Consider the following 27,056-nt stretch of genomic DNA (forward strand, 5'->3'; position numbering starts at 1 on the left):
ATTTAATCAGTTAAAATATTGGATTGAAAACAGGGAAAATATAACTTGAGATGGCTGACAACAATCAACCGTTACCACCCACGATTCTCCACTGTGATTCAGCTCAGTACAGCTTCTGAAGTCAACATTTTTGTTCATACCTTATTTTAACATACAAATAACCTCTACTCTGTTTGCTTTTCTGGCTCAATGGCACACAAATAAAGAAATAAATTAAGCACTCAACTTAAAAGCCCCTGAATACTGGAGGAAGAACTGATGGCAATTACTTTGTCAAACATTCCATTCCGACTCACAGATCAATCTTTACACCCTTCTCCTTATTCCACTTTGCTAAAATGGTCTCTCACGTTCAATTATCACCTCACTAATCCTGCCCTTCATAATCCTCATCTTGCTTCCATTCCTCTTCCCCCTTCTCAGGCACCAGCTCCTTCTTTTCCACAACCTTTAGCTCAGCTGGGATGTTTTTCCTCTCACCTTTACAAACATCCTGTTATTAACCAGTAAATTAGTTTCTACTTGCTGCTCCTTTTCCCTCCCTCAACCTGTTTTGTGTGTCCTTGCAGGTTGGCAATCACAAATCCTTCTCCTCTGGCTCATTGTTCAATGTCATCTTTCAAACTCTGTTACTTATTCCCTCCTTTCCCTTGACCTACTCCTCTTTTCCCTCCCTCTTCCTGCCATTCACCCCAGGTAGGAATCCTTCCCCCAGCAGCCTCCTATTCCAACTTCTGTTCCACTCCTTTCTCATCCTGCAGCTTCCTGAGTGGAACCAGGCTGGACCATGCTCCAATTCAAAACCAAGCTTCCAAAATCCACTTGGCCAGGATTTCAATGATTCCTGCTCCTTCCCTTCAGGGAGGAAAAAAAAAAGCATAACAAGAAGTTAAGCATTTCTTTTACACTAGGATTTAGTTTTTAAACAAAAGAAAGAGATTTTTCAGAGATTGTTATAGAAGTCCTAAAATTTGAAGTCCTTCACTTACCAAACACACATAAATAATGACTCAATCATAAATTTAAAAGCTTCTGCAAGAACTCTTAGAATTATTATTTTCCAATTTGTTATATGTACCAATGACTGCTTTTTCATAGCATTCCCACAAAATGGTATAATACTGTAATTCTTAATGAGAAAATGTGGGGGGTTTTTACCTTTAAACTACCCTGTATTCTCTAGAACTTTTTTGCTTCTTCTTTTCTACAGTCTTCATTCTTTGTATTTATTCTCCTTATAAAAGTTTGTATCTTGAATCTAGATTCCAACTTTAACCAATTCACAGGATTCCAAGAACTGAGGAAGTTAGTTTCCTTTAAGTATTTGCATCTATCCTTCATCTTCCTTTTCCTAAGATTTCTTCTGAATTTGTTAAAGGTCTGTTTATGACTCTTAATGAAATTCTTCGGTTTTTACCTCTGCTACTTTTTTTATGATATACCCTGTGTCTTTTTTATATGAGCTAATGTGGTGCTTTCTACTACTGCACGTAAGACAGTTCACCTGATAATATTATTAAACCAGACTGACTCTTCAAAGCAAAAAAATCCCAAACCACAAAACACCAAACCAACAACCAGCATTCATGAGCTGACCTGTGTACAAACAGCCAGGAGCAGCACATCATAACTTTATGGACTGAATTACTCTTCCTTACAGCAGCACTGAACAAGATGAAAAATGGCATTAGAAGCCTCCAACCTGTACACTGCAGTTCCCTTCACAGGCAAGAATTCAACCTAAATTCCCCACTGCCTGTGGCCCTCGAATAGTGCATTCTTGGGTACAGAACCAGCCAGCTGGAACAGCAGGATTGTAGAGCTCCACATCTGAGTTGGGACACTTAGTCAAAGTTGGGTCTCCCACAGCCAAGGCTGGTGCATTAACCATGCACTGGACAAAAGGAAATTACTTCCTACTCTTCCTCCCTGGCCCCTCCTCCCCCTGTTTTGATCACAACAATTCTCATGAGCTCTGCACTGAGTTCAAGAGATTCCAACATGGTCTGACCTGACTTGAGAAAGTTTCTGTCAAAGCATTCAAGGGTTGAGGACAAGTTTTGTACTGTTCCCTTTGCCGCTGCAACACAACAGAGCTCAAACCAGTCCTGAGCAAGTGCCTCAGCAGATCAGATTTGAGCAGAGGTTTGTAGGTACTGCTGAAGCACACTGTTGATTTACTGCTCCAAAATGTAACTATCAAGTATTTTCAATACCATGTGAAATTAAAGTACATATGAAGTTTTAAATAAGTTGTAATTTCACAAGAATAATTAAAAAGTGAACCAGAGCCTATAACCGAGGCCCTGCCAGGCTTCTGGAAGTAGAATTTGGGCAAAACTCTTGGTCCAAACATAGCCCTGAATCAATTCAATATAATACACACATGTAGATTTTTCCTGGATAGTTCTATTCAAGCAGGGACTGGAACTGACCAGTGATTTTAGAAAGTACATTAGAAAAAAAAAAGCTGATCTGGGGAGAGGTGGGCGGGGATCAAACAACACTATAGAAATATCAACCTTTTTTTTAATGTAGAAACCCTAGAAACTGCACATTTACTGTTATCAGGCCAAAAAGCCATTAAACCACAGACAAGTATCCCTTTAGCTTGTCAACAATATAAAAGCTCAAACTTTTAATTTGCCTTTATGTGCAATAACCCATAAGAGATGTGAATATGTTTCAAAAACATCTGCACTGGGGATATTTGGAAAAACATAATCATTTCGTTCATCTTAGAGCAGCAATGGCAAAATACTAATTAAAATAAAACTCAGCCACTCAGTATGAATGATAGATACCAAAAAAGCTAGAGTTACACCCTTTGTCTGGACAGAACAGCATGGAAGTATTTCAGCAGGTAGTTTTTTCTGAATATAGATGACTTTTTCTGCTGTAAGGTATCTGATAGTGTTCAGTCTTTGCTGAGACCTTCAGGTAAGTCAAGGTGGGGGCAGTCTCAGAAACAGACTGTAAGTGCATCCACCTGCCTCAAGTTTGGATGCAGACAAGGCTCAGTCTTGGCAATGAGTAATAACTGGCAAAAAAAAACTGAAAATGCTTCATGACTGGTGGTGAAAGCCCTCTGTAGACACGGTAGCAGGTGATAAATCTGACACAGCCTTGTGCAGAGATGCAACTTCAGTACAGGTACAACAAGTAGAAAAAAGTTTCAAGGCTGTAGTGAATGAACATTCACAGCTGGAGCAAGGTTGAATACTGAAAGGGAGGATTTACTGCCAAGCAGTTTGCACGAAAGTCTGGTTTTTTTCCCTCAATACACTAAAAATTATGTTATGCATACGCTTTAAAAATAACCAAATGAACAAACCCTTTTTTGCCCCCATAGACAGTTATCAGCTTATTATAAAAGTCTCTTGGGTAAGCTTAGGCCAGACTTCAGAAGTTAATGTACTAATTAAAATAAGGACTTGCAGCAGCTAAGCAAGGTTTTCTCTAATCAGTTTGTTCAAACATTTATTTCAAATCTATTCTACCTTGCAAAAAACAAGTCTGATTTACTTCTACCTGAAGATCCACCAATATGTGAGTAGGTACCAGGCACCACAATGATCACCATTTCCTGCTTTTTTCTCTCCACATTCCAGTGAGGAGCAGCTGAAGGTGTCTAGAATGGCGATGCCACTCCTGAGTCTCAAAGCAAACTAGAGATTGAACCAAAGCTCCCTTCCTCATTTTTAGGTTTAAGTGCAACTGAAAGCACTAATGCAACTCTCTGCACACCTCCTGAGATTCAAAATTTTGCTTCTTTTTTTCCCCACTGGGAATGCAGAATAAACATAATCCCCTGTATACCTTGGGTCTTTTCCCTCTGAATACAAAGAAGGTGATTCCCACCTGCCCATTGTTATGAAAACCTTTCTCAACACCAACTGCTATGGCCAAAACCAGAATACATAATCCTTGAAACCAGTGCTATAAAGTATCTAGAAATCATTTTAGATAGCTCACAGATGTCACAGTTCAACTGTACGTCCAGGGTAACAGCATTTGGGCTTTTTAATGGTTGAGCCACACTTTCAGAATGGATTATTTCCAGCTCACTGCTCATTTCCTATCTTAAGGAGAAAGGATTCCATTCATAAGGCTAGAAAAATTCCATCTTTACAGGCTTGTCCTTTCTGCAAGCATTTGTCCTGAACAAAGCTTTAAAATTCTTACTTTATTATTGAGGGTCTAGTCCAAATGTAACTTCAAATACAAACTGGAGAAAGATTATGCCAAAGTAAAAGAAGTTTTAAAAAAATGTATATTTAAACCTGCTAATGACCTCCTGGTCCTCCTCTACACAGGGTTTTTTTTCAATCACTCAAGGAAGATGCTGGCCTGGTTCTCAAGAAAATAATTTCTACACATGGAATACTCAAGGGATTTGTTTACTACATGATACCCCTGTGCAACAAAGTAGATTCCAAGTATCACACATTCCATTCATCACTAAGGATCACTAAAAGGGAGCCAACACCAATAGCTCCTTCTCCCACTAATGTTTTCCAGCACATGACAATCACACATAATCCACTGAGAAGCAGAAAATACTTGCCTGGGAGGTAAAAAATAAAAAATAATTATATCATCTGTTCTTTCCTTCTAAAGATAAAGACATGTAATCTTCTTTGTGATAACCTGGTTTCCTGGTTCAACTGTTGTCATGAAGACACATGGCTTCCATTGCTCCCTGATTCCTATCCAGGTGAAGATGAAAGTTTTAAGAGTAATTGCTCTGTAGCTGGAAAACTGGCCAAAATCCCAAATCCCTGAAGAGAATGACTCAGTGGGAAGTTCATGAAAGGGGTGGGGGAGAAAGAGATACTCTCTTTAATCCTGACTCTTTCCCTCAGTCTAGTTTATGCCCCAAAACAGTAAGAACAGGAACAAAAGTGACAAGGGGGGGGGAACACACCTGAAGGAACACAGCTTGACAGATTTCTTTCAGAACTTCATTGTATACATTTAATTATGAAATGGAAAAACTTTGATAGTGAACATTTGCACAGAACCTCTTTTCTGGACAAGATTAAAATTAATTTAATCTGCAATATTAATATTGTGAGTATTTTCTACTATTTGCTGTCAGCTTCCTCTCAAGGAAATAATTCCCATTCTACAGAATTACCGATAGAAACCTGCAAGATTTTCATAGAGTACATAAACATTATAAACTGTTTATGTAAACAAACATGGACTAGAATTTAAATAAACTGTTTTCGTCACAACTATCTGACTATAGTTAGAATTTGCTACTACTAGACAGATTTTCTCAAGAACTTAAATCAAGAAAGCATTTTAACTGATGAAAGAGCATACACACAATTTTAATTAGCAAGTCACCTCCAACGCGATACTGAGAAGCTGAACATGATTTTTTCTGTCCATTCTGAATAGCACCAAACATTCATAAATGCACTGAGATCTCTGGATACTGGATCATTCCAAACCATATCAGCACATTTACCTTGCTGATGACTAGCTCACTAATACAGCCCTTCCCACCCTACCTGCTAAAATTGAGGAGGTAACATATAACACGTGCTTCACTGAGAAACAGGACTAGGGAGGATTGGGAAAACATCTGAAATAACTGGGGGGAAAAACTCAACCAAAAACTAAAGGGTTTTACGTTAGATCCATACTGCCCACTTTCTCATTCCTACTGTGTGCAGTGAGTACGTCAGGACCAAAAATTTGCTCCTGAGCAATATCCTGACTGTAACAACCCAGCTCCTGTTACTGACTGTAACAACCCCTCAAAGCAGACAAAAACTCTGGGGGTTTGCACACTTTGCAGGGTCTTAACTCTGAACAAGAAAAACACAGCTAGCACTTAGTCAAATGTGAATCTGGACTTAGCACACCTCTGTGCATTTGAGCCTCTCCAAAGGACGCTGATCAAAAGATTTTTGCACGTCACTAAAGAACAGTGTACTTTCCAAAGGCTTATAAACAGCAAATTTAAAAAAAAAAAACATTTAAGCTGATAGGGTGGAAGATCATATTTATGCTTTCTAGAAGTGAAGGAGAATGGGGTTAAAAAATGAACAATTTTACCAGCCCGTTTATATGTGGATAGATTTAAAAATAATTTAATAAACCCCAAAATACAGTGTTGATATCATCTCTTATTTATTAATAGGGCAGGATCACATCCCTTCAAATGAGCTTACTGGAGTTAACTTTTTCCACAGAACACACACTACTGCACAGGACATGTTTCAGACTTCAGAGATACAGCTTTCTCCTTTTCTCTTGTATTTCTGGAAGTCCTTGAACTTGGGCAGTAGGCATGTAAGTTTTCATTTCCTGAGATTTCAAGAGTTATCCTATAAAACAGCATCAGTTTAACAAAAGTAGCAAGGAAAAAAAAAGTAGTATTTTTTAATCATTTTTTAAGGTCCATCCCTACTTACAGCAAAATCACAGAGATTAGGTAAAGTAGAAAAATGTGAAAAATATAAAGGTATTTTCTGCTGGTTACAGTATACAGGAAAGACTGGAGCAGGTTTGTATTTATTAGGTATAAAACACACTTGTGCGCTGAAAAATCCTTATTTTCCCAGAAACTGACTGAGAGGGAAGCACAGTTGCTAAAACAAGAAGACCAAGATCTTATTCTCCCCTGGTGAGAAAAGATTAGATAAACTTTCTTCTTCCACATGTGCTCACAGGGACACAATTCAAGCACAGAGAACTACCTCTCTTCCTTGAATTCTGGGCAGAAGCAGTGAAGCCACAAAACTTCACTTTTTCCATGCTGCAGAGGCAAAGTCAACCTGCTAGAAGAAAAGCTCTTTCCCCTACAGCTTTTACAGAATCATGGGGAAAAAACCAAACAAACAAACAAACAAAGTCACTTATCAAGTACCTGAACTGTCAGTGTGACTTTGAGGAGATTATAACCGAAGAGGTTGCCATGTACCACCCCCTCCACAGAAAACAAACACAGGTCTCAACGCTGCAGTCTCAGTTGGCTACAGATACAAAACTAAAACTATGATGACACTTTTTCAAAGGTTCTCATAACTATGATGAGAAACTTCTTGTAAGTTTAGTTTTCAGAAACTGACACTGTAGTTTGATTCCACAGCAAGCCAGTTTACATGGGAGCAAAATTCTGATTGACAGACATCCTGCAGTCTGCTGGGAGGACAGTGAGTCAGAAGAAAACTAAACTGAGATCTCAGTGTAAGCCAGAACATACAGTGTGAAACAACGAATAAAAGTACTGAGAGAAAAAGAAAAAGAAAAAAAGGAAGGAAAAGCAGGGGAAAAAATCCAGAATGAAGCTTTGACAGAGCTACCAAGGAGCTTCTTATTATGAAAGAAATGCTGAAAGAAGGAAAACTGGCAAAGAAACCTTAAAAAACATTAAGAGGTATTGACGCTCAAACTGGAAGTAAAAAGCTGGTACTGAAGAGACTGGCAAACCCCCAAACTGTTCTATATTCATTAACCAACCAACACAATATACTGCCTTTTTACTAGTAAACACAGTAACAGGAGTGTGACTTACAAATTTTTAACAACCAAAATGAGAGCAAGAAGTGTGGGAAGTTTGCTTATTAACTACAGCTGTATCTGAAGATGAAACAAGGAAGAATACAAGACACTTCTGCTTAGAGAAATTCCCCAATGTATTCTAAGAGAAATAAACACAGGACAAACACAACTATTTTCTTAACTGATACAGCCTTTACAAAACAAACTCTTCTAACAGCAGTCAGTCGAGAAATCCAGCCAAAGTTTGTCTTTTTAAGAGTACAGATGAAAATGCAGGATCAAATAGCAGCTCAGGATGAATTTCATCGAGAAACTAGAGATGGCAGCAAAGTCTCAAGCTAGTAACTGAGAGCAAGAGAAAAAGTTAAAGGAAAAGGAAAGTTCTGAATAATTCTTAGAGCTCTGTCCAAACAGTAAACATTTCAAGTCTGGTTGTTTGGGTCTGTTTTTTTTTTTTCTTTTTTTTAAACAGTGCCAAAAAAAAGAAATCCATTACTAAGAACAGGTATAAACCACAGTAAGGCTATATTTTTAAATGCAAGAATTTCAAAGAGCAATTTTTAGAACATATGAGGAAAAGAATTTTAAAACATCTTTAAACAAAACGTGCATGTTCAAAATCTAACATGCATCAATATTCTCAAAAAGTTACCACTGATTTCTGAATGTTCCAGTCAGGTATGTGAAACCACATTGCAGGAAGATATTTTTCTCAGGCTTTTCCTTGGCTTTGCAACTGTAACAAATACTGAAGAGGTGGGTATAGGCTTGATTTTAGGAAGAGAATTTCAGACTGTTAGTTTTCTGCAACACTTTAAAACTTTTAAAAATACATTACCAATATAGGTTACATTATCAATATAGGAAACTATATCGTATTCTGAAACACAAGAAATAGTCAGGGAATTCTGCTGAATTGCATCCCTGGGAGTAATCTAAAATTCTACACATCCAAGTTTGCTGTTTAATTCTAAAGCTAAAGGATCCTGGTGCTCTGAAAAGCACTGTCCAAAGAGCAGTGAAACCTCAGTCTCTCACGAGTGTGGAGAATACCCAAACCAACAGTTCTGCTGTGTATTTTGCCTTGCTATTACCTGGGACATGTTCTCAGAGCAAACCTGTCAGTCCATGCCCAGTGCAGCAACTGCTGCTACTCATCAGAATCGTTCCAAAACCAGGAGGCACATATTCCAACCCTTCCCTAACACACAATGCCAACAAAAGCCCTCACCAGGCTAGAAGAGATGGGAAACAGGGGTATTCTTACCACTCTCAGCTCATGCTTTATGGAATCATTTAATATTCACCAGACCACCAAGATGGGAAATGAGGCATCTGTGATGATCATACTCACTAAGCAAAAAGAAGAAATCCAATTCCCAGTCCCTGTACTGAGAAAACTTTAAGTGTTTCATACACACAACATAAGGAAAACAACTCTACAGTCAGCAATCTGTTTGAAAACGTCCCTAACCAGCACAGCACACAGACAACTCAAACTTTTGAAAACTTCAAACAACTACGAAACTAAGAATCCAAGAAAGAAGATTCCTCTGCAAGAGTTAAGGAAGTATCCTGTCTCAGTGGCAGCTATGAAGTTTTGAATACTTTGCAATTGCAAGTGGCTGCAGCTGATAAAAAAAAAATTGTCACACTTGAGATCCTTGAGATCTAAGATTAGAGAAAGAACTTCTGATATTTTAAGCACCCTGTTTACATTATGCTTTTAAAGATAATTGAACCTTAAGGGCTGAACATCCGAGAAACCCAGCCAACAGATAAACCACGTTCTCCAAAGAGGAAAAAGTTAAAAAAAAAAAATCTAATAGTTCTAACTGAGCAAAACAGTTCTGTCTGACCTTCAGTTTTGAAAGCCCCTTTTGTTACTTCATCTCTTCAGTGCTTGAAGCTCTGAAATTGAGATGCTTGCAGGGACAGACTATGGAAGAAGTTACCTCTAGTTTGGGGGACTAGAAAGGAATACAGTGTTTTTAGTAGCAGAAGTAGGTACTTTTCAATCTAAACTCAATCTAATGCACTAACACAGAATTTTTCCTAAAAGAAAACCCAAAACAAAAACCCCAACAAAACAAACAGAAGAAGGGCAAATATTTTAACTGAAACACGTTCTTGCTCAATACAATACATTTTACATTTAGGTCTAGAGCTAAACAAGACCTGAAAATAAGAAGTTCAAGAAAATTATGCTTTTGAATTTCTTGAACGTTCCTAAGTGTGCTATCAGAGCTTTTGCACACAATCACACCAGCACCAGAAGTAAAAGGTTTGGTTTCTATAAAATTAGAATTACTCACGAACATTATGCATGTTTGCTGTTCAGAGTACATCCAACTGCTGGAGGTACTCTGGATTTTGTTCTAAAGGACCTAACAAGACACATGCACATTTGAAGAGCATCTAATCAGGCCATGGGCTAACACGCTTCAAAGAGTTAATTCAAATAGTCAAAAAATAAAAATCCCAGATTTAGTTGCCTTCCTTACTTTAATTTGACCATACTGTGCAGCCAATTAAAATCCTGAATGAGGTGAGGTCCTGACGTAAAGTTAGTGCTTGGTTTTAATTATGGGGAATGCCTATGTGTATAGGAAGAAGGAAGAAACAAACTATGAACCTAAACTGTGCTTTGTGTGTGTGTATGTAAATAACTGTATGTTAATTTAAAACTTTTTTCCCCCTAAAAAAAAAAAAAAAATCTCTTTTTTTTCTTGCCCATTCCTCCTTCCCCTTACCATTGTCTGGATCACTTGGGGCATGGAAACACATAAAGAGAGCAACAGCTCCTTCTTCCAGCAGCAGGAACTTAATTCAGCTCCCATCACAAAGCTGCCCTCACATACTCCTACTACGACATTTACAGATGCTACAGACCAGTTACAACTCGGCACAGCTCTCCTTCAGGAATCATAACACATCTAAAGAGGCTGCAGGATTGTGGAGATGCAGGATTTCACCTCAGTCCCAGCCTGGTTCCCCACTCTACATGCAGCCAGACCAGCACAGATCAGACAGGTGTCTTCTCTAAATGCATCTGAACTCAACCTGTCTGGTCCTGATAGGTTCAAGTTCAACCCTGGAAAACATCAAGAACTCCACAAAGATCTGCTCTGTTCCAGAAAAAGTTACTAGTTCAGATCACTACTGATGCAGGAAAGATTCTATCCCTGAAATATAAAATTCCATAATTTTTTGTAATCTTCACAGGCTACCCTCACCCCCACCTTCTATATCATCTTTTCCTAACCAGTGAGGGGGGTGTGGAGGAGCTGACAACTCCATTTGCTGCAACAGCTGGAGGATTTCCCTGGAGCAGGTTGGGAGTGAAGCAGTAGGAGACCCTTTCGGCTGGCAACTCTAAGCAAGAGCATCAAGAACCCAGCCAAAGGTTTTACTCGAAGATCCTCTCCCCAAAAGAAGATAGAGAGACATGACTAAGTTCTGCTCAGATGGCCAGAAAAGGTTTAACTTTCTTTTAGGAGAAATACTAAGTTCGTTTTTGGTTTTGGTTTGTTTGGGTTTTTTTAAGACAGTACCTTAAATACTGAGTCAATGAATACTTAAGGCACAAAAGTAAAATGTTTTCTTTACAGACCCACTGAGAGGAAGATTTCAGGAAGTTCTGAATATCTTAAAGGCCACTGTACCTGGGAAGCCTCAACTTCACTATAGCTAAGATGTTTTTCCTTACCCCTAGAGATCTTTGGATCAAAAATTTCCAAATGTGAACTACCTTCCAAACTCTGGTAACTGAATTTAAATGAAGTCACGAGTTACCCAAGAATCATGTGTTCCCTAGGAAAGGCATACTTTAAAATTCTAAGGGTTTCTCAATCTCAACTGCAGCAGAACTGACACTTTGATGAGATAAAACTAGTTTTGCAACTTAGCTTAAAGTGCTTCCTAAACAGCTGAATTGAACAGAACACATTTTGAACCAGTGTAAACGCCTGTATAGGACTTATACCTCAGCTTTTACTTCTAAAACCTTTTGTTCAGAAGCAAGTTTTTACTTTCTTGATTCATATATCCTAGGAAATTTACTCTATATTAAATACTAGAAATAACTGCTTATGTCTGCACTACCCAGAAAAGAAAATGAGGGTGTTAGTTAAAAATGAAAAGCTATTAAATGTGCCATTGGGTAGCCAAAGAAATAGGTGAAAGATCCAGGTGAAAAATCTATTTAACCAAATGCTATTTAGAATCCCTAGTGGAAGGCAAATGCTTCTGTCTTTTGAGAATACATTAGGAAATAGTCCTTTTAGTCATAAATTTATTCTGTTACAGTTTCCCAGTAATTTTTTTGAAAAGACACCTTTGCTTCTCATACAAACTTAAGTGAAAAAAGGAAACCTTTACTATAATGTAACGGTGTCAAGCTCCAAAAATCATTGGAAACTTATTTCACTGCCTTCAACTCAGAAAAACATACTGGTAAGAGGGGCTTAAATACAGAGTAACACAATTGTACAAGCTCCAAAGCTGGCTGTATACTGCTGCTTCTGACAAGAGGAATGTTCCTTTTCCCGACAGGCACCTCCCAAGGAACACTGGAACTCACTCGGAATACAGCAGAAGTTTATGACGGGGAGTTCCTAACCTGACACACTACAACACAGTTCAGTTTACAGCTGTGCTGAAGCCAAGGTGCTCTCTCCTCATGCTCTGGACGACTTACCAAGGTAGCATCTTACATGTTTATCTGATGTACACAAACAAAGGGTTTCTTGGGGTTTTTTAGTGGGAATAGCTGATTACTATACTATCTTAAGAGAGAAGTCTAATGTTTTTAAGAAGAAGGGATGAAAATTCTGGCCATGTGTGTAATACATTCTTATTCATGCTGCATATTAAAAGAAAAAAAGTACTCCCACCTGCAAAAAGAACAATTTATGAGAGTTATTTTTACCAACTCCACAATTCGCCACAAAATACCTACTTATAACATCCAATTCTGGAGTCACCATTCTTTAGATGACACATTCAATATGACTGCAAGTTTCTGAAAAGTGATCTTTGGAAACATCATATTAGGGTTAATATTGCTTGGCTGCCTTTCATCGTAATGACATGTGCATAAAAGATAATTAAAAAAAGCCATTGTATCAGATAGAGGGTCAAGTAGGTGAGTGGTTGTTGACATAAAATATGTGTCAGTTTTCTTTCCCTAATATTTCTTTATCCTGAAGCATTTCATCTTGAGCATTGGGTTTGAATTGAAATGATCATCAGGTATCACTTGGGTCCTGAAGCCGAGCCCCTGTTCTTGAAGGCAACAAAGTTTCATACTACCTCAATAAAAAGATCAAATTCCTAACTTAGCAAATCTTCAAGACAAGGCCGCTTTTTTTATCCTGCAACTTTTCACAGACAGGTGCTCCAGAAACTCAGTAGTAAATTGGTCTAAAATCTTCTAATTTTCAGCCTAAAATTACACAGGACTGGTCTGCTCACATTTGCTCATTTGCACTTACCTTCCAGGGCTTCCTTCTCTTTGATGTTTAAGCACATAAACATATTTGCAAACCCCTTGCACAATCTCTCTCCATTTGTATTTTCCTAAATCAAGTTCTTTCAAACCCCCCTCTGAAGTGAGCCTCAGCTTCCCAATCATCACAACTGTCTTGTTCACACCATAAGAATCACAGAATCGTTTAGGCTGGAAAAAAACTCCAAGATCATCAAGTCCAGCCTTTGACTGATCACCACCTTGTCAACTCGACCATGGCACTGAGGGACATATCCAGTCATTTCATGAACAGCTCCAGGGATGGTGACTCCATCACCTCCTTGGGCAGTTCATCCAACACTTAACAAACCTTTCCGTGAAGGAATTCTTCCTTAACAAGGATGCACACAAGAGAGCAGCTGCTTATCAAAACAACACTGAAAAGGTAACACTTTCTACAAATAGAGAGCACTGATTAAACTGTTGCACTCTGCAACCAGCTATATTAATTCTACTCCGTGTTCAGCTACTTCTCTTAAGTAGGTAGAACCTCTTAAGTAGAAACAAGTCATTAATACAGTTAAAATCCACAGCAGAATATCCTTATAGCTAAGGATATATTCTAGCAGCTATACACTACAAATTATCTTTGCTACTTTCCTGTAGCAATGCACATTATGACCTCATGCTTAAGTCAAATATTCATTATAATCTGTTACTCTTAAACACTGTAACAGAGAAAACAGCTGAGAATGTTTTATTACTATACTAGTATTTCAAACAGCACTAAAAAACTCAATAGCTAAACAAGACAAATCACTTTCCATATCCTTCTGCCCACTTTACAAACAGTGAGTACATAGTACAGTTGTTTCACATTTTCATGTGGTTTGTCAAAATTATACCCATCAGTTACTTGCATCAGTTTTACAAGAAAAATTTCAACAGTGTACTAGAGAAAAGGTACATTTGAGAGTCAACAGCATTCTCACTCCTGCAAGTGAAAAGGAGGTAATAATGGAAAATGATACCACTGAAACCATAAAAATACCTCTAGGTAGTTTCATTATCACAATACTTACGATTATTAAAATATTTAAGCATTTCTTGGACAAGGAAGCCATGAACTCTGTCCTCCCTTTCCTGAACACTTCCAGACAGGGGCATAAATCTAAAGCACCTCCAAGACCAGAAAACAGCTTAGGATGGAATTGCAACCACCATCCTCTCATCTGACTTCAATGGGATACAAGCCTTCATACTTTAATGCCAAATTCCCCTGTTCCACTCCTGCCAGAAGGCTTTGCATCCTCTCCTCACACCTCCTGCAGTGTTGCAGCAGTGCTGACAGTCTGGAGAGAGAAGGGAAGAACACCTGCAGGCTCTAGGAACTTTAACTACTCTTTCCTGGGTGGAAGAGTCCAAGCAGAGAGGTTCATCTGGACACAGGGGAGGGAGGGATGAAAACAAACTGAAATCCTCACGTGTGCAGTGCAGAAGAGGATTAGCCTGAACCAAGCAGAGAACATCCTGAGAGCTATGATGGCATTAGCACCAAACATCACGTTATATTTTGGCACTAGAAATGCCAAAAACTGCACTGCTACTCACAATGATTGTACATATGGCGCACAAATGGGAGACAAAATTACAAAAATTTACATTTTCAGTGACTATTAGTATCACAGAATCACTGAATGGGTCAGGCTGGAAGGGACCACAGTGGGTCATCAACCTCCCTGCTCAAGTAGGATCATCCCAGAGCACATGGCACAGGAATGTGTCCAGACGTGTCTGGAATATCTCCAGCGAGGGGGACTCCACAGCCTCTCTGGGCAAACTGTTCCAGTGAACGGTAAAGAAGTTCTTCCTCGTGCTCAGGTGGAACTTTCTGTGCATCAGTTTCTGCCTGTTGCCTCTTGTCCTATTACTGGGCACCCCTGAGCAGAGCCTGGTCCATGCTCTGACCCCTCCTGCAGACACTGACAGACACTGATGAGATTCCCCTCTCAGTCATCTCTCCTCCAGGCCGAACAGGCCCAGCTCCCTCAGCCTTTCCTCATTACTGAGGTGCTCCAGTCCCTCGATCCCCTTTGTCACCCTCCACTGGACCTGTTCCAGGAGCTCCATGTCCCTCTTGTCCTGAGAAGCCCAGAACTGGACACAGCACTCCAGGTGATCCTGACCAGGGCTGAATAGAGGGACAGGATCACCTCCCTGACCTGCTGGTAATGCTCTTCCTAAAGCACCCCAGGATTAATGATTTCAACTGTGACCAAAGCACTTTTAAACACAAATAAACTTTCGTCAACTTTATCTCACTGTATTTACAACTTAAAAATCTGGAGAAATTTTTAAGCAACCTCCAATCCAAAGCTCAGGCAATCTTTCTGGTTCTCCTCTAACACTAACATCTGCCAACATGGATCTTAAAAGGTACAGAAACACTATGTAAAATAAAGTCCTTGCAGAAAAAGGAGTCTGTGATAAAAGCCTTGCTTCAGTTTTCTAGATTCAACACCTACTTAAGACAAGCATTCCCTCTTCGGCATAAAGGAAACTACTGCTACATCTATGTGGAGCTCCTGTGATAAACCCAGAACAGCTTTCACCTCAGATGAATACCCAAGATGTCCCAACTTTACACCTACTACGTTTTATAAACTACTCAATGCATTCTGAATGAAAATTTTAATAAAAAATAAAGAAGTACACTTAGCACAATTATCTGGGAGCTGTCAATCAAACACATGGTCTGGTCCACATAATAACAGGCTTAAATATTTTAGGTTGTGTACTTTTCAACCAATACACAGGAAGAATCTCTTCAAAGGATCCTGGAAGCAAGTGATGAAAAAAACGCCACACTTGTATTTTTCATCACTTATTAGTTATCCAGAGATATGCTACCACATTTTTGAAGGTTAATATAGAAATCTCCAATTTACTTCTTGCTTTAAGTATATTTGTGTCAGCCAAGTGTGAAGACAAGACAATAACCTAAAACAACAAGTCTGGTAAAGTAAAACTATATGACTAAAGTTAGTGTCATAAATGCCACTTTCAAAGTTCAACCAAAAAATAGGATTATTATTCTAATTTATATCTCCACACAGCTTTCAGTGACAGAAAAGTATACTGGAAATACATGCAAAATAAGATCTCCCTTAACTTTTTTTCCAAAGGAAAAATGAACTAGAATTTCTCTCTATCCCTTGTGGTCTTTCTTTCCACCTGCACCCATTCAAAAAGAAAAATGCATACCTGCAGGACTTAAACACATTAAATGTCACATACTAAACATTTTATCACTGTCACTCCAATCAATTCTTTCATACACTATTGGCCTGTAATTCCACACTCCAGCTCACCAGAAATTATTATTGCTGCGTTTACACAAAGTCAGTTTTATCAGTTTATTGTACTTAGAAGTGCTAAAGTTTATCCTAAATATGAGAATATGACTCAACAAATTGGACTGTATACTGTCCTATAAGAAACTGTCTCCAGATTTCTCTAGTAAATTGTATAGGAACTTTGACTAAACACTCATTTCACAGGCAAAGATCTCTTTCCCACACCCTTCATGAAAACACCTTTTACTACCCTAAGTGACAGTGGTAACTACCTATGTAGGAAAGACAAATTACATGTTTTAATATTTCATGTGTCCAAAATGCAAATCAGGGCCAGATGCGCTATTTGCAAGAACTAAATCACTGTACCAATCAATAACAAATCACAGGAGTGTGCAGGTATTTAGTGGATGTTTCACTGAGAGACATTTGGTAAGATGCAGACGAAGCAATTCCAAGCAGATTTACAGCAGTTTTCCCCAAGTTTCTTATGGACAGGCAAGGTGGTACCCAAAATCTGTGAGCTAAACAAAGATGCCGCATCGCTGGTTCCCTGGAATTCACCTGTGTAGTATTGTAAAGAAACAGAGACACTACTCATACAACTGCATGTTTATTTTAAATGTTTTTTGAAGAGGACTGACAAAACATCTGTGTGGAAAAGCCTGAGCAATCACAACCAGCTATCAAGCCCTTCACACCACCACTGCTGCTATTTTCGGTGATCCACCCTGTTTTTGCTACAGTGCTCTTGGCATCATCACGCCGCTGTGATTCAATATTTATCTGTTAGATCTAGTTACATCACAACACTACCCATACTACCTAAATCTCATGTGGAACTTCTGCGGCTCATATCCAACCCACCCGTTTTGAGCTCCCCCTTCGAAATTCGCCAGCCGCAGAAACAAAAAGTCGCTGGAGATGTGCAAACATCTGGACCCCTGTGAATCATCCACTCTCTGAAAGGGTGTGCGGTCATGCACAAGCACTGCACCTTCCTCCTAATGGCAATCGGGTACGAATAGAACCGTGTGTGAACTGCAGTGGTTAGCATAAAACCACTTGTGAAGGGAGTGTGCCAAAAATTGTCTTCAAAACACCTTTAATAACAGAGGTTTGCTTCCACAGGAGCTCCTCCCCAGCATCAAGCTAGAGCAGTCGTTCACCTTTTGTGATGGCAAAACAAGGCCCTTTAAGCTTAATATTTTTAAAAGTTGTGTTGAGAGCAAGGTTGTAACGCCTTGTGAAACAAGAGAACCGAGTGCTGAAACTTCTGCTGACAACAAAGCCACCTGCTATGTCCAAGACTAGCATTTTAGTATAATCCTGAGGAAAGATTAATTCTAGAATATTTTTAGCCCTAGCTTTGAAAGTAGACAGCACTCCATATAAACTCCATATAAAAGCAGAGTGGTGAAGTGTGGGCAAGAGAATACATGCAGGAAAAATTCTTTGTTTATAATAAAAACACAGCTAACAATTATTCTCATAAAATCCATCGTCATGAAGAAAAAACTCTGAGCACACTGAACAGTGTCACTACTGAGGCTTCCACAGCAATCTCAGCTTCAGAATCAGAAGCACACAGAAAATTTGGCAGTCGCTACATCCTTTTGTAACACAGGCACAACTACAGAAAATACGTGAAAGATGATGACTGAATAAATAAAAAAAGGATTTCAAAACTGAGCAGTCACAAAAATAACGGGGGGAGGGAGGAGGGGGAAATGGAGTTCAGGTTTATTTCTTTATCACCATCTGATTTGGGGGAGTCTCTGCATTTTCTTGCTGACTTGAATTGTCATTTCTATCCAACAGCGATAACCCGAAAGAGGCAGCTGGGGAACGCCAGCCACTGCCTCAACTCCCAGGTTGGATACAAGCCTCGAGCATCGGTTTAACAGCAGTTGCATAATAAGACTCAAAAGGCCAAGCACTCCTCCTGCCTTGTACATCTCCATTTCCACACGGATGAGAGTGATGGATCAGGACGAAAACCGAGCACTACCCGAGCGCCACTACCAAGCTGGTTATTATGCAGCAAGGAAGAGGCAGAACCCAACACCTGGCGCACAAATATGCAGACACCCAGCTAATAGGTGGATCTACCGCCAGCGATCTTCCCTCTCTCCCTTCCCCAATAGGCATTCCTTGATGGGTGTGCCAGGAATGGGATATCGGGGGGAGGGGGGGAGGAGAAGAAAAGGGGTGGGAAGTGGTTGCCGCTTGCTGCAGCCAGAGCGATGGCGAGGTGGTTAATCATGGTGGCTGAGGAAACATGGGGTCACTTCTTCTCCCCCCTTCCGCCTCCCCGTGGGCACCGGCCGCGGGGGGAACCCGCGCCCCGCACGGCTCAGGTGGGTCCCGGGCGGAGCATCCCCGGCGCCCGGCGCGGGCGGGGGGCACCGAGCACCGCTCCCGCCGCCCCGCCCTGCCCTGCCCTGCCCGCTCCCCGCCGCACTCACTTGCCGATCACCTCGCACAGCTCGTACACGTCCTCGAACAGCACGTCGTCGTCGGCCATGGTCCGGGCGGGGGGGCTCAGCCCGCGGGGGGACGCCCGGCTCCCCCGCCGCTCAGCGCCCACCGCCACCGCGGTAAATCCCGGCCGCTCCCAGCGCCGCCCGCCCGCGCGGGGCTCCGGGACTCCCCGCTCCCGATCCCGGTCCTGCCGCTCCCGCTCCTCCTCCCGCGGCCGCCGCCGCTGCCCGCGCGTGTCGCACCCCCCGCCTCCCGCCCCCTCCCTGCCGCTCCGGGCGGCTCCGGCTCAGCGGGGCGGCGCGGGAGCCATGGAGGGGCTCGGGGCGGGCGGCACCGCCGGGGCGCTCCCTCGCCGGGCGCGCGTTCCCGGGCGGGCGGGCGGGCGGATAATAGTGGGAGGGGGGAAGGGCGGAGAGGAGGTGGGGGAGCCCAGGCGCGGCCGCCGATTCCGCTCCCGGGCGCGGGGAGTAGGAGGAGGCGGAGAAGGCGGAGAGGCGGCGGCGGTCGCGACAGGCGGTCGCGATAGGCGCTGGCGGTAGCGGAGGGCGGGCGGGCGCGCGCGCTCCCGGCGCCGCCGTCACGCAAAGCCCGTCACGAACCGGGGGGAGGCGGGCGGTGCTCGAGGGCGCGCGCGCACGCGCGCGGGGGGCCACGCCCCCTCAGCGCCCGCTCGAGGGGTCCGGGGAGGAGGGGGGAGCGGGAGCGCGCGCAGGCGCGCGGCGCGGTGACGTCATGGGCGCGGGGAGGGAGTGTGACGTCATGGCGCGGGGAGGGGGTCGGGGCTGGACGCGGAGAGCGCTTGTCGTGACTTGTGTCGCCTCTCATCGCCCTCGTATCGCGCTTCTGTCGCTTCTATCGCCCCTCATCGCCCCCGGCAGAGGGACCCGGAGCTGCCCCCGGAGCGCGGGAAGGGGCCGCGCAGGTGAGGGAGCGGCGCTCCCGCGTGCGGCAATAAAGAACCCTCTGTGCGAACCGGGCTTGCAAGAGCTTTATGTATTTATTTATTTATTTTTATTATTTATTTATTTATTTATTTATTTATTTATTTGATTTTCCAACGCAGTATAAGTATTTGTGCGCTGCACGATTTGAACCCTCTTGGTCATTGGGAAGAAAACATCGTCCCTAAACGCGGTGTGTTAACCTTTCGGGAGGGCTCTCAGTGCGCTCTTCCAGTCGTGCGAGTCACGGGTGGCCCTCGTTCCTTCAGAGACACTTAAAAGCAGCGCCTGAGACACCAGGTGGATCTCAGGACACTTAAGTACTCGCCTGATACATCGTGTTCCCTGGTTTTTAACGTGTTGCACGGAGACTTCTATACGAAAGTTGGAAGTTCCACGCATCCCGTTTTCCAAGTTTTGAATTAGGTGGTTTGTGGGAGACAGCAAAAGCTCTCTTGTAGGAACCAGTCAGGAACTGTTCCCGTTAACAAAAGTATTTATTTCTGTCAAAGTGCTTTAGCACACATGCAACTTAAAACTTGTTAACGTAGGTAAATTATACAGTTGTTCCCCACACAGAGAGAAAAAACTGTCAAAGCAGAATTGCCTGATGAAATGGTTTAAAGGGTGGCTTTAAAATGCAGAGCTGACAACACTTCACCAAGAACACCTTGTTCCTGTCTTCAGATGAATTTAAAAGAAAAAAATAATCAAGAAAATCAGTGACAATAGTTACCTTCACAGTGGTAGCATACAGGGTGAGAAACATTCCTTGTGGGTCTGTGGCTCCATGACATAAAAATCTTTAAAAAATGTTTAATCGCTATCTGCTATTTGGAATGGAACCAAAAAGCCGGTGTATTTAAATTGTTCTCTGAATTTCATACAGCTAAACATGTAGGCAACCATTTCTTCCTTTTTGCAGGGCCACGAAGCTGAGTGCTACACAGGCCACACAATAGGAAATTTGAGAATGTGAGTGACCTTTTTAGGGCAGTGGGATTCATTTTGGGATGATGCAGCAGATAAACATGGGTCTCTGCTAAAAGACAAAGTCTTGGGGTTGTGGAAAAGTGATTTGTTGGAAGACACTGAACAAAAATTCCCAGTTCTGGAGCAAAGAATGCACCTGTTAGAGCAGCCATAGCATTTGTTAGGCTCACAAAAGGCAAGTTGAACCTATCAAAGCCTGCAACTTCAGTTGTCCACATTCAGTACAGGAGGAGAGCAAAAAACGGGTGCTGCCTACCATCTGAGTTGCATGAGAAGAATCTGTCTGAACTAGGATTTGTGTGCAGATCTGGATCATAAAAAGTTGCAGACTGAACCAGCAAATGCAGCAAGGATACCACTGCATCAGCAACTACTAGAACAATTGAGAACGAGGCTGTAACTCAGTTTCAGATTGAATGGGCTCATGAAAGGATGAGCATTAGTTTGCCAGCAGCCAAGACCCAATACCATGACAATGCAAGCAAAGTATTTGCAGGTGTGTTTGTGAATTTCAGCTACAAGTTTAAAAGTAGTCATTTCCTTTCACAGGAATGCATTCTTGATTTTCACCCATGTATCCAGTATGTCTCCTTATAGATCCTGGGTTTAATTTAAAAGTTTAAGGTTTCATTCTGAAATACACACATCTAACATCAAAAAGTATGTAACAATAATGTTTGGCATATGAGCAGCAGAAACTTTGCTCTTGAGACCTGGAATGATTTACTGTCAAGGGTAATGGTTTGTCTTAAAACAGATCAGGGCATCAGTTGTTTCAAAGCTGGGAGAGGGACTTCTTCATCAGGAAAGAGAAGAAAAGGACACTGACTATGCACAGGGAGGAAATGCCCTACAGTCCCTGGTAGCCTTTCCCAAACCACTGCACTGCACAAATTCTTAACAGCCGGGTTAAGGTGGTGTATTTTTAGGTTAACCACTACTGTTTCATTCAAAAATTTATTTTCAAGTCCTAAGGAGTAGCTGAGTGTGAGTTTGGGCACTAAAAACCCCATTTCTTATAATCTTACGGAGGTTTCAAGTTTCATTTGCCTGTGGTCTTCTCAGGGTATGCACATACTGTGTGCACAGTATTGGTGAACCACAGGGCAGGTAAGTTGTTCAGAGGCTGGTTTCAGAACATTATCGGTTACATCATAAGAGCCTTTACAGTGTTTTCATTTAAAAGTTTGGCATCAAAGGTACATGATGATCATGAACAAGAAATTTTCATGGTTTGACAGCATTTTATTATCCAAAAGATGTAGGAAGCACCAAAACCTGTTCCTCAGATTCCAAGTGTAACAGGGTCGTGGGTATTTCAATTTGTAACCCAGGTTTTACTTCACTTCCCCTTTCAAAGTTTGAGGATGAAACTTGACACTGAAGGTGAGTATGAACTGCTAGTATTTTGTAAGAGAGAATATTGGAGGTCTACCAGATTTCTGACAAACTGCCATACTGTTTAGGTGTGCAAGTTCTATGAACTGAAAATAGTGCCTATTTTTGGGCAATAGATATATTGTGGTTGCAGGGAAAAGATACAACGTTTTGATCATGGCAGGCACAGACATTTTCAATCCTTGCAAAAACTGTCGGTCAGAAGAACCCTAAAAAGCCACCAGCGAACCCTGGGTAAGTCTGGCTGACACCTTGCAAAAGTCTTATAATTAAATCAGCTTGGAAATCTACTGTGTGGCAGGGCAGGCTGCAGCTGCAGAGCTCAGGTGTAGCACACAAGCCCTGCCACACCATAATTAAGGAGGCCAGGTTTCCCACGAGTGCATGTCTTAACAGGTGACTGATGTTTGTCTAGGAAGATAAATCTCCAACTGCATTTTTTTCCTCAGTGGAGTTGTTTTTAAGTTCCTTCATGGTGTCAGTTCTCCATTGCTCAATGAGACCTTTCCTCTCTGAAGACACCATCAGGTCTCTTTTCTGCTGCCACTCATTTTCAAAGAGCAGTTGGAGATTATCTCTGGAATCTGTACCTTGCCCCCCTCTAATTCCATTGAAATTGACTGCCAGGTTCAAAAGTTCCTGGGAAAGCTGCATGTATATGTGAACATGGGAAAGCCTAAACCTCATTTCCTTGTGCAGCTGGATAAGAACTGCCTCTTTTGAATGAGGAGTTCTATTTCACTGCCCTTCAGACATGGTGACCACATCCCCTTGGTCAGACACCTGGCTCACACTGACCCAGACACCTGGCTTGGAAAGAGTGCTGGGGCAAATAAGGTCTTGGTCAAGGAATGGTAAGGGAAAAATTCACATTTCTCATCTAATCAGACTGTGGTCATAATTAAACATAAATTACAGTAACACTGCTTGAAGATGGGTAGTAAAGTAAACCAAAGCTGAGTCTAATACTGCCAAAGAAGCTCGTGGTCACTCTTCAAAATCAATTTCCAAAGGGGAAACAATCCCAGGTCAGTATAGCTGAAAACATCAAAAGAGAAGGGAAAGCTTTAAAATTACACAAACCCTTATTTATTAGAGTTTCTTTAGTTATTCCTTGCGATTCCAGTGAGTTTTCCCTTGTGTACTGTGTGCCTGTGAACAGTCTTGATTGGATTACTGGAGATGCTTATTTCTTTTCTCCCCAGTTGCAGCTTTTCCTCATTGATGAGTATGGATTAAATTACAAGAATTGTGGAGGAAATCTCTCCATGATGCTTTTATTGAAACTTTCTTAAATTAAAAATATCTTAGAGGGGATAAAACCAGGTAATAAAACCACCTCAAACCAACATAAACCTGCAACTGTATGCTACAGTCATGCACCTCTATGGAGAAAAATAATTAAAAATTGCATTTTAAGAACAATATCAAAATGCTGTGTGCTAACACAAACAAAAAACCCAATGACCTTTATATTTTCCTTTCATACCTTGCTTTCTTGCATATCTCAAAGACCTTCTATCTTTTGTATGAGAGTATTAAGGTCTTTGGAGCAGATGGGTGCCACCCTAATATTTATAAACTCTGGAAGGACCCCACAAAGCTGAGTAAGTGCTCAGAGAAGCTTTGGTGTAGATAAATGTCAAGGAATGCTGCATCATGAGGAAATCCTCATCTACACCATCCCTGCCTGATGCTGAACTTAGGACTGGCAGTTGCAGCTTTGGAAAAGACTCCTCAGACTCATCCAGGCAGTTTTCTGAAACCACTGCTGCAGGGTGCAGTGACAGTCAAAAAAAGCCAATATAATATTGGGCATGTCTGGACAGACTTGAAAACAAGGCAGAAGGTGTCATTTTGCCTTCACATAAAGCTCTGGTGCACCCACAGCTGGAGGGCTGGAACATTTCAGGCCTCCCCATCTCCAAAAGGACGGCAGAGGAGTTTGCAAAGGGAAAGAGAGAGAAGGGTGACAAAAAGAAACCAGGGCTGAGCCATCTGCCTTGACAGGAGTGTGCAAAAGGCTGGAAGTTGCCAATTTGCAGATGTAGGGTATGGCTGAGGTTTACAAAATCATGAAGGTGGTAGGTAAGGTGGTGGCAGAACTGTTGTTCACCAAGTCCTGCAATACTGAAACTAAAGGATGCTCAGTAAAGCAAGTAGGAAGGTAGTTTAAGACAGATACATGAATGTACATTAAAAAAAAATAAATTATACACACACACTGGGTAGTGAACTTTTTGAGAACTTACTGCCACAGGATTCTGTGGACACAAAAAGGTTTAAAAAGGAATTAAAGCATTTCAGGCACGACACATTTGTTATAAACAAATACTGCAAGGAATAGGCAGGGCTGTGTCATGGAGCATCCCTGTACAATAAATGTTGCTGCTGGGGAAGTAGAAGGGGACTGGCTGCAGGTTTTGGATAGGCTTTCATGCAGTTTCTAGACTCTCCTACTACCACTGCTCTCTTTTCATTTTCAAAGGTGTAAATACAGTTTTCACTGCGAATTATGCAGTCAGCTTCTCCACATTCAGGGAAACCACATGAATCAGCATACTTGGAATTCAAATAATATCCTTATCCAGGAAGGCCTTGTTACTGATTTCAGTTTTCCCTGTTAGGTGAGGAGGTGAACCCATTAGTTTATTTCTTACATTTTTGGCCTCTTAGTTTCATCCTGTGTTTAATTTTTCATTCCCAACTTTGTCCTTTATTTTGTCCTCATTCTGCCACCAATTTATTTTCCAAACCCTATTTACGAGGTTTAGGATACCTAGTTTTTATCACTGCATTTCCCAGATCACTATTCCATTAATGTGCAGTGATGCAATCCAAAAGCTGACAAGGCTTACAGTTGAAGATTTCTAAGACACAGCTATGTCTTTACCACTTATCCTATAGCCTCAGGGTAAGCCAAGCTTACCACATTTTATAACTTTAGAAGAGAATACTAATTCTGTAAATAATTATTTACCAAGTATTTCATCTTCCTCCATGTCATCCAGGTTTTTTTCCCTTCCCTTTACTGCTACATTTCTCAGCCTACTTTTTTTTTTTTTTTTCAGATGGGTTATGACTTCACAGAAGAGAGCAAACACCCTCTGCCTGACCACTTACTTACTTCCCACTTCTTTCTCCCTCTTATGCTTTCCCTTTCTAAACTGTTATGCTGACGTTGCATGGTTATTCACACCCAAACTTAAAAGGTTTTTTATCCTTCAAGAGCAAAACCACCTGCAATGGAAGGAGTTAGTACTGACTTCCTGATTTGGACTGGACAAGTTACCATTGAGAAAGCTTCTTGAAAGTCTTTTGCCTGCAGTCCATAGATGGTTTGCAATAAGTCTTTAAAATTTAGCGGGACAAAAGTCCTCGAGGTTAAAGATGTATGCTTCTCCATGTCCCATGAAATTCTATTCTGGTCTGACACAGGGAAAAACTGGGAGGAAAATACCTTTTTTTCCTATGGCTTTTGTCTTCAGCAGCACTCTGGCAGCCATCCAAGAGGACCAACCATGGGTATTCACACCCCAGGCAGCATCCACAACACCAAGTGTTTGTGCTGGGAGCTTGACACTGGCTGCAGCTAAAAAGCTGTTGTGGAAGTGAAGTTTGTAGATAGCAGAGAGTGAAAAAACAAACTCACACTCTGCAATAGCTCTCTCTATACCCAGCACATAGTGTTTTTCTCTGATGTCTCCCTTTATGGGCTCAACAACACTTATTTTGAAGAAATTCGAGCCATACTCCCTTGATGATCACTTGTGCGCTCCACATGGTCCAAATCTCAGCGAAGATTTCTGTGAGTAGCTTGGGGCCTTTTCATTTGGAAGTAAAAAAATGCTTCCACAGAGGCAAAATATTTTTTTCATTGGAAAAAGGCATTTGTGTGCTCTGTGTGAGAGTATTTTCGTGATTGCTGCCCTATTTGCTCTCACTATTGGAATGTCAAATGGAGGGTATAGCAGAAGGTGGGAAGAAGTGGGAGAAGTATCTTAGTGTTAGGACAGGAGAGTGACCCACAGGTGAACAAATTGTTATTTACATTGTAGTAAAGTGTGGTCCCTGGTGATGCTTTGCCTGGTGTTTACACATGAGGCCAATATGCTCAGCTTCAGTTTTTATCAGCCATCAGTGCCCATCTGGAGGCAAGACTTTGCCCTCAATTTTCTCACAGCTCCAGGTGTACAGCAACATCAAACACATCTCTCTGCTCCTTCACCAATGTAAAATATGTTATCATAGAAGAAGAGGAAAAGCAAGGATCATGGAAATATATAAACACTTTTTAAAGAGCTGTGAATACCTGTTCTAACACGTAAGTATTTTAGTGATGATGACCCCTAATCAGAAGCTCTGTCTGATGCTGGTGATGTCCTTAGCACAAGCAAGACAAAAGAATCTTACAGAACTAAATTCTGAAGATTATATTTTTACTGTAAATTAAAGAGGACAACACTTTAGGAGTAATTAAGGTTTTTGTGACGAAAGTAGCCAGAAGTAACACTTTTTGCTGAATTCTAAATAATTTCTGCTTGAGTTGAGTTAGAGCCAGGCTTTGGGTGGATGTATTGGCTTCTTTAGAAGGAACTTTAGGAAATTAGGGCTCTGGTGATGAAGAAAGGAGGATCTGCTTTAACACCTCTTGCTTCCCCAGCCTATGGAACATATAGCTGTACTGTCTGTCACTCAGACTCTGAAGTACCTACTTACATTACAGTGGTTTTGGGCTAATTGAAGAGATCCATGTTGCTGACAGTCCACCCAAACCTCTGTCCTGTAACAGGCACAGGAACTGAGTAGGAATGCACACTGCTGTCCTCACCACGCTGTCACCATCCAGATCCCTCAGACTTCCTTGCTGTTTGGGTTCTCTTTGAGGAAGAT

General features: G+C 41.5%; 1 protein-coding gene across 8 annotated transcripts in view; it reads right to left on the minus strand.

Annotated features, from left to right (window-relative positions):
* CASK (calcium/calmodulin dependent serine protein kinase) overlaps nucleotides 1-19,065 on the minus strand; it is a 198,630-nt gene extending 179,565 nt beyond the window's left edge. For 4 of the 8 annotated variants that reach the window (XM_050331455.1, XM_050331451.1, XM_050331452.1 and 1 more), the window contains exon 1: nucleotides 18,816-19,064. In XM_050331455.1, coding sequence (XP_050187412.1) covers nucleotides 18,816-18,874 — 59 coding nt within the window. In that variant the 5' untranslated portion in view covers nucleotides 18,875-19,064. Of the gene's footprint in view, nucleotides 1-18,815 lie in introns of all 8 variants that reach the window. The other 4 variants (XM_050331457.1, XM_050331456.1, XM_050331454.1 and 1 more) reach the window with 2 other exon arrangements.
* Nucleotides 19,066-27,056: the final 7,991 nt, after the last annotated feature.

Source organism: Myiozetetes cayanensis, unplaced genomic scaffold (genome assembly GCF_022539395.1).
Source record: "Myiozetetes cayanensis isolate MyiCay16 unplaced genomic scaffold, myiCay2020 scf5-8, whole genome shotgun sequence".
Classification (NCBI taxonomy): domain Eukaryota; kingdom Metazoa; phylum Chordata; class Aves; order Passeriformes; family Tyrannidae; genus Myiozetetes; species Myiozetetes cayanensis.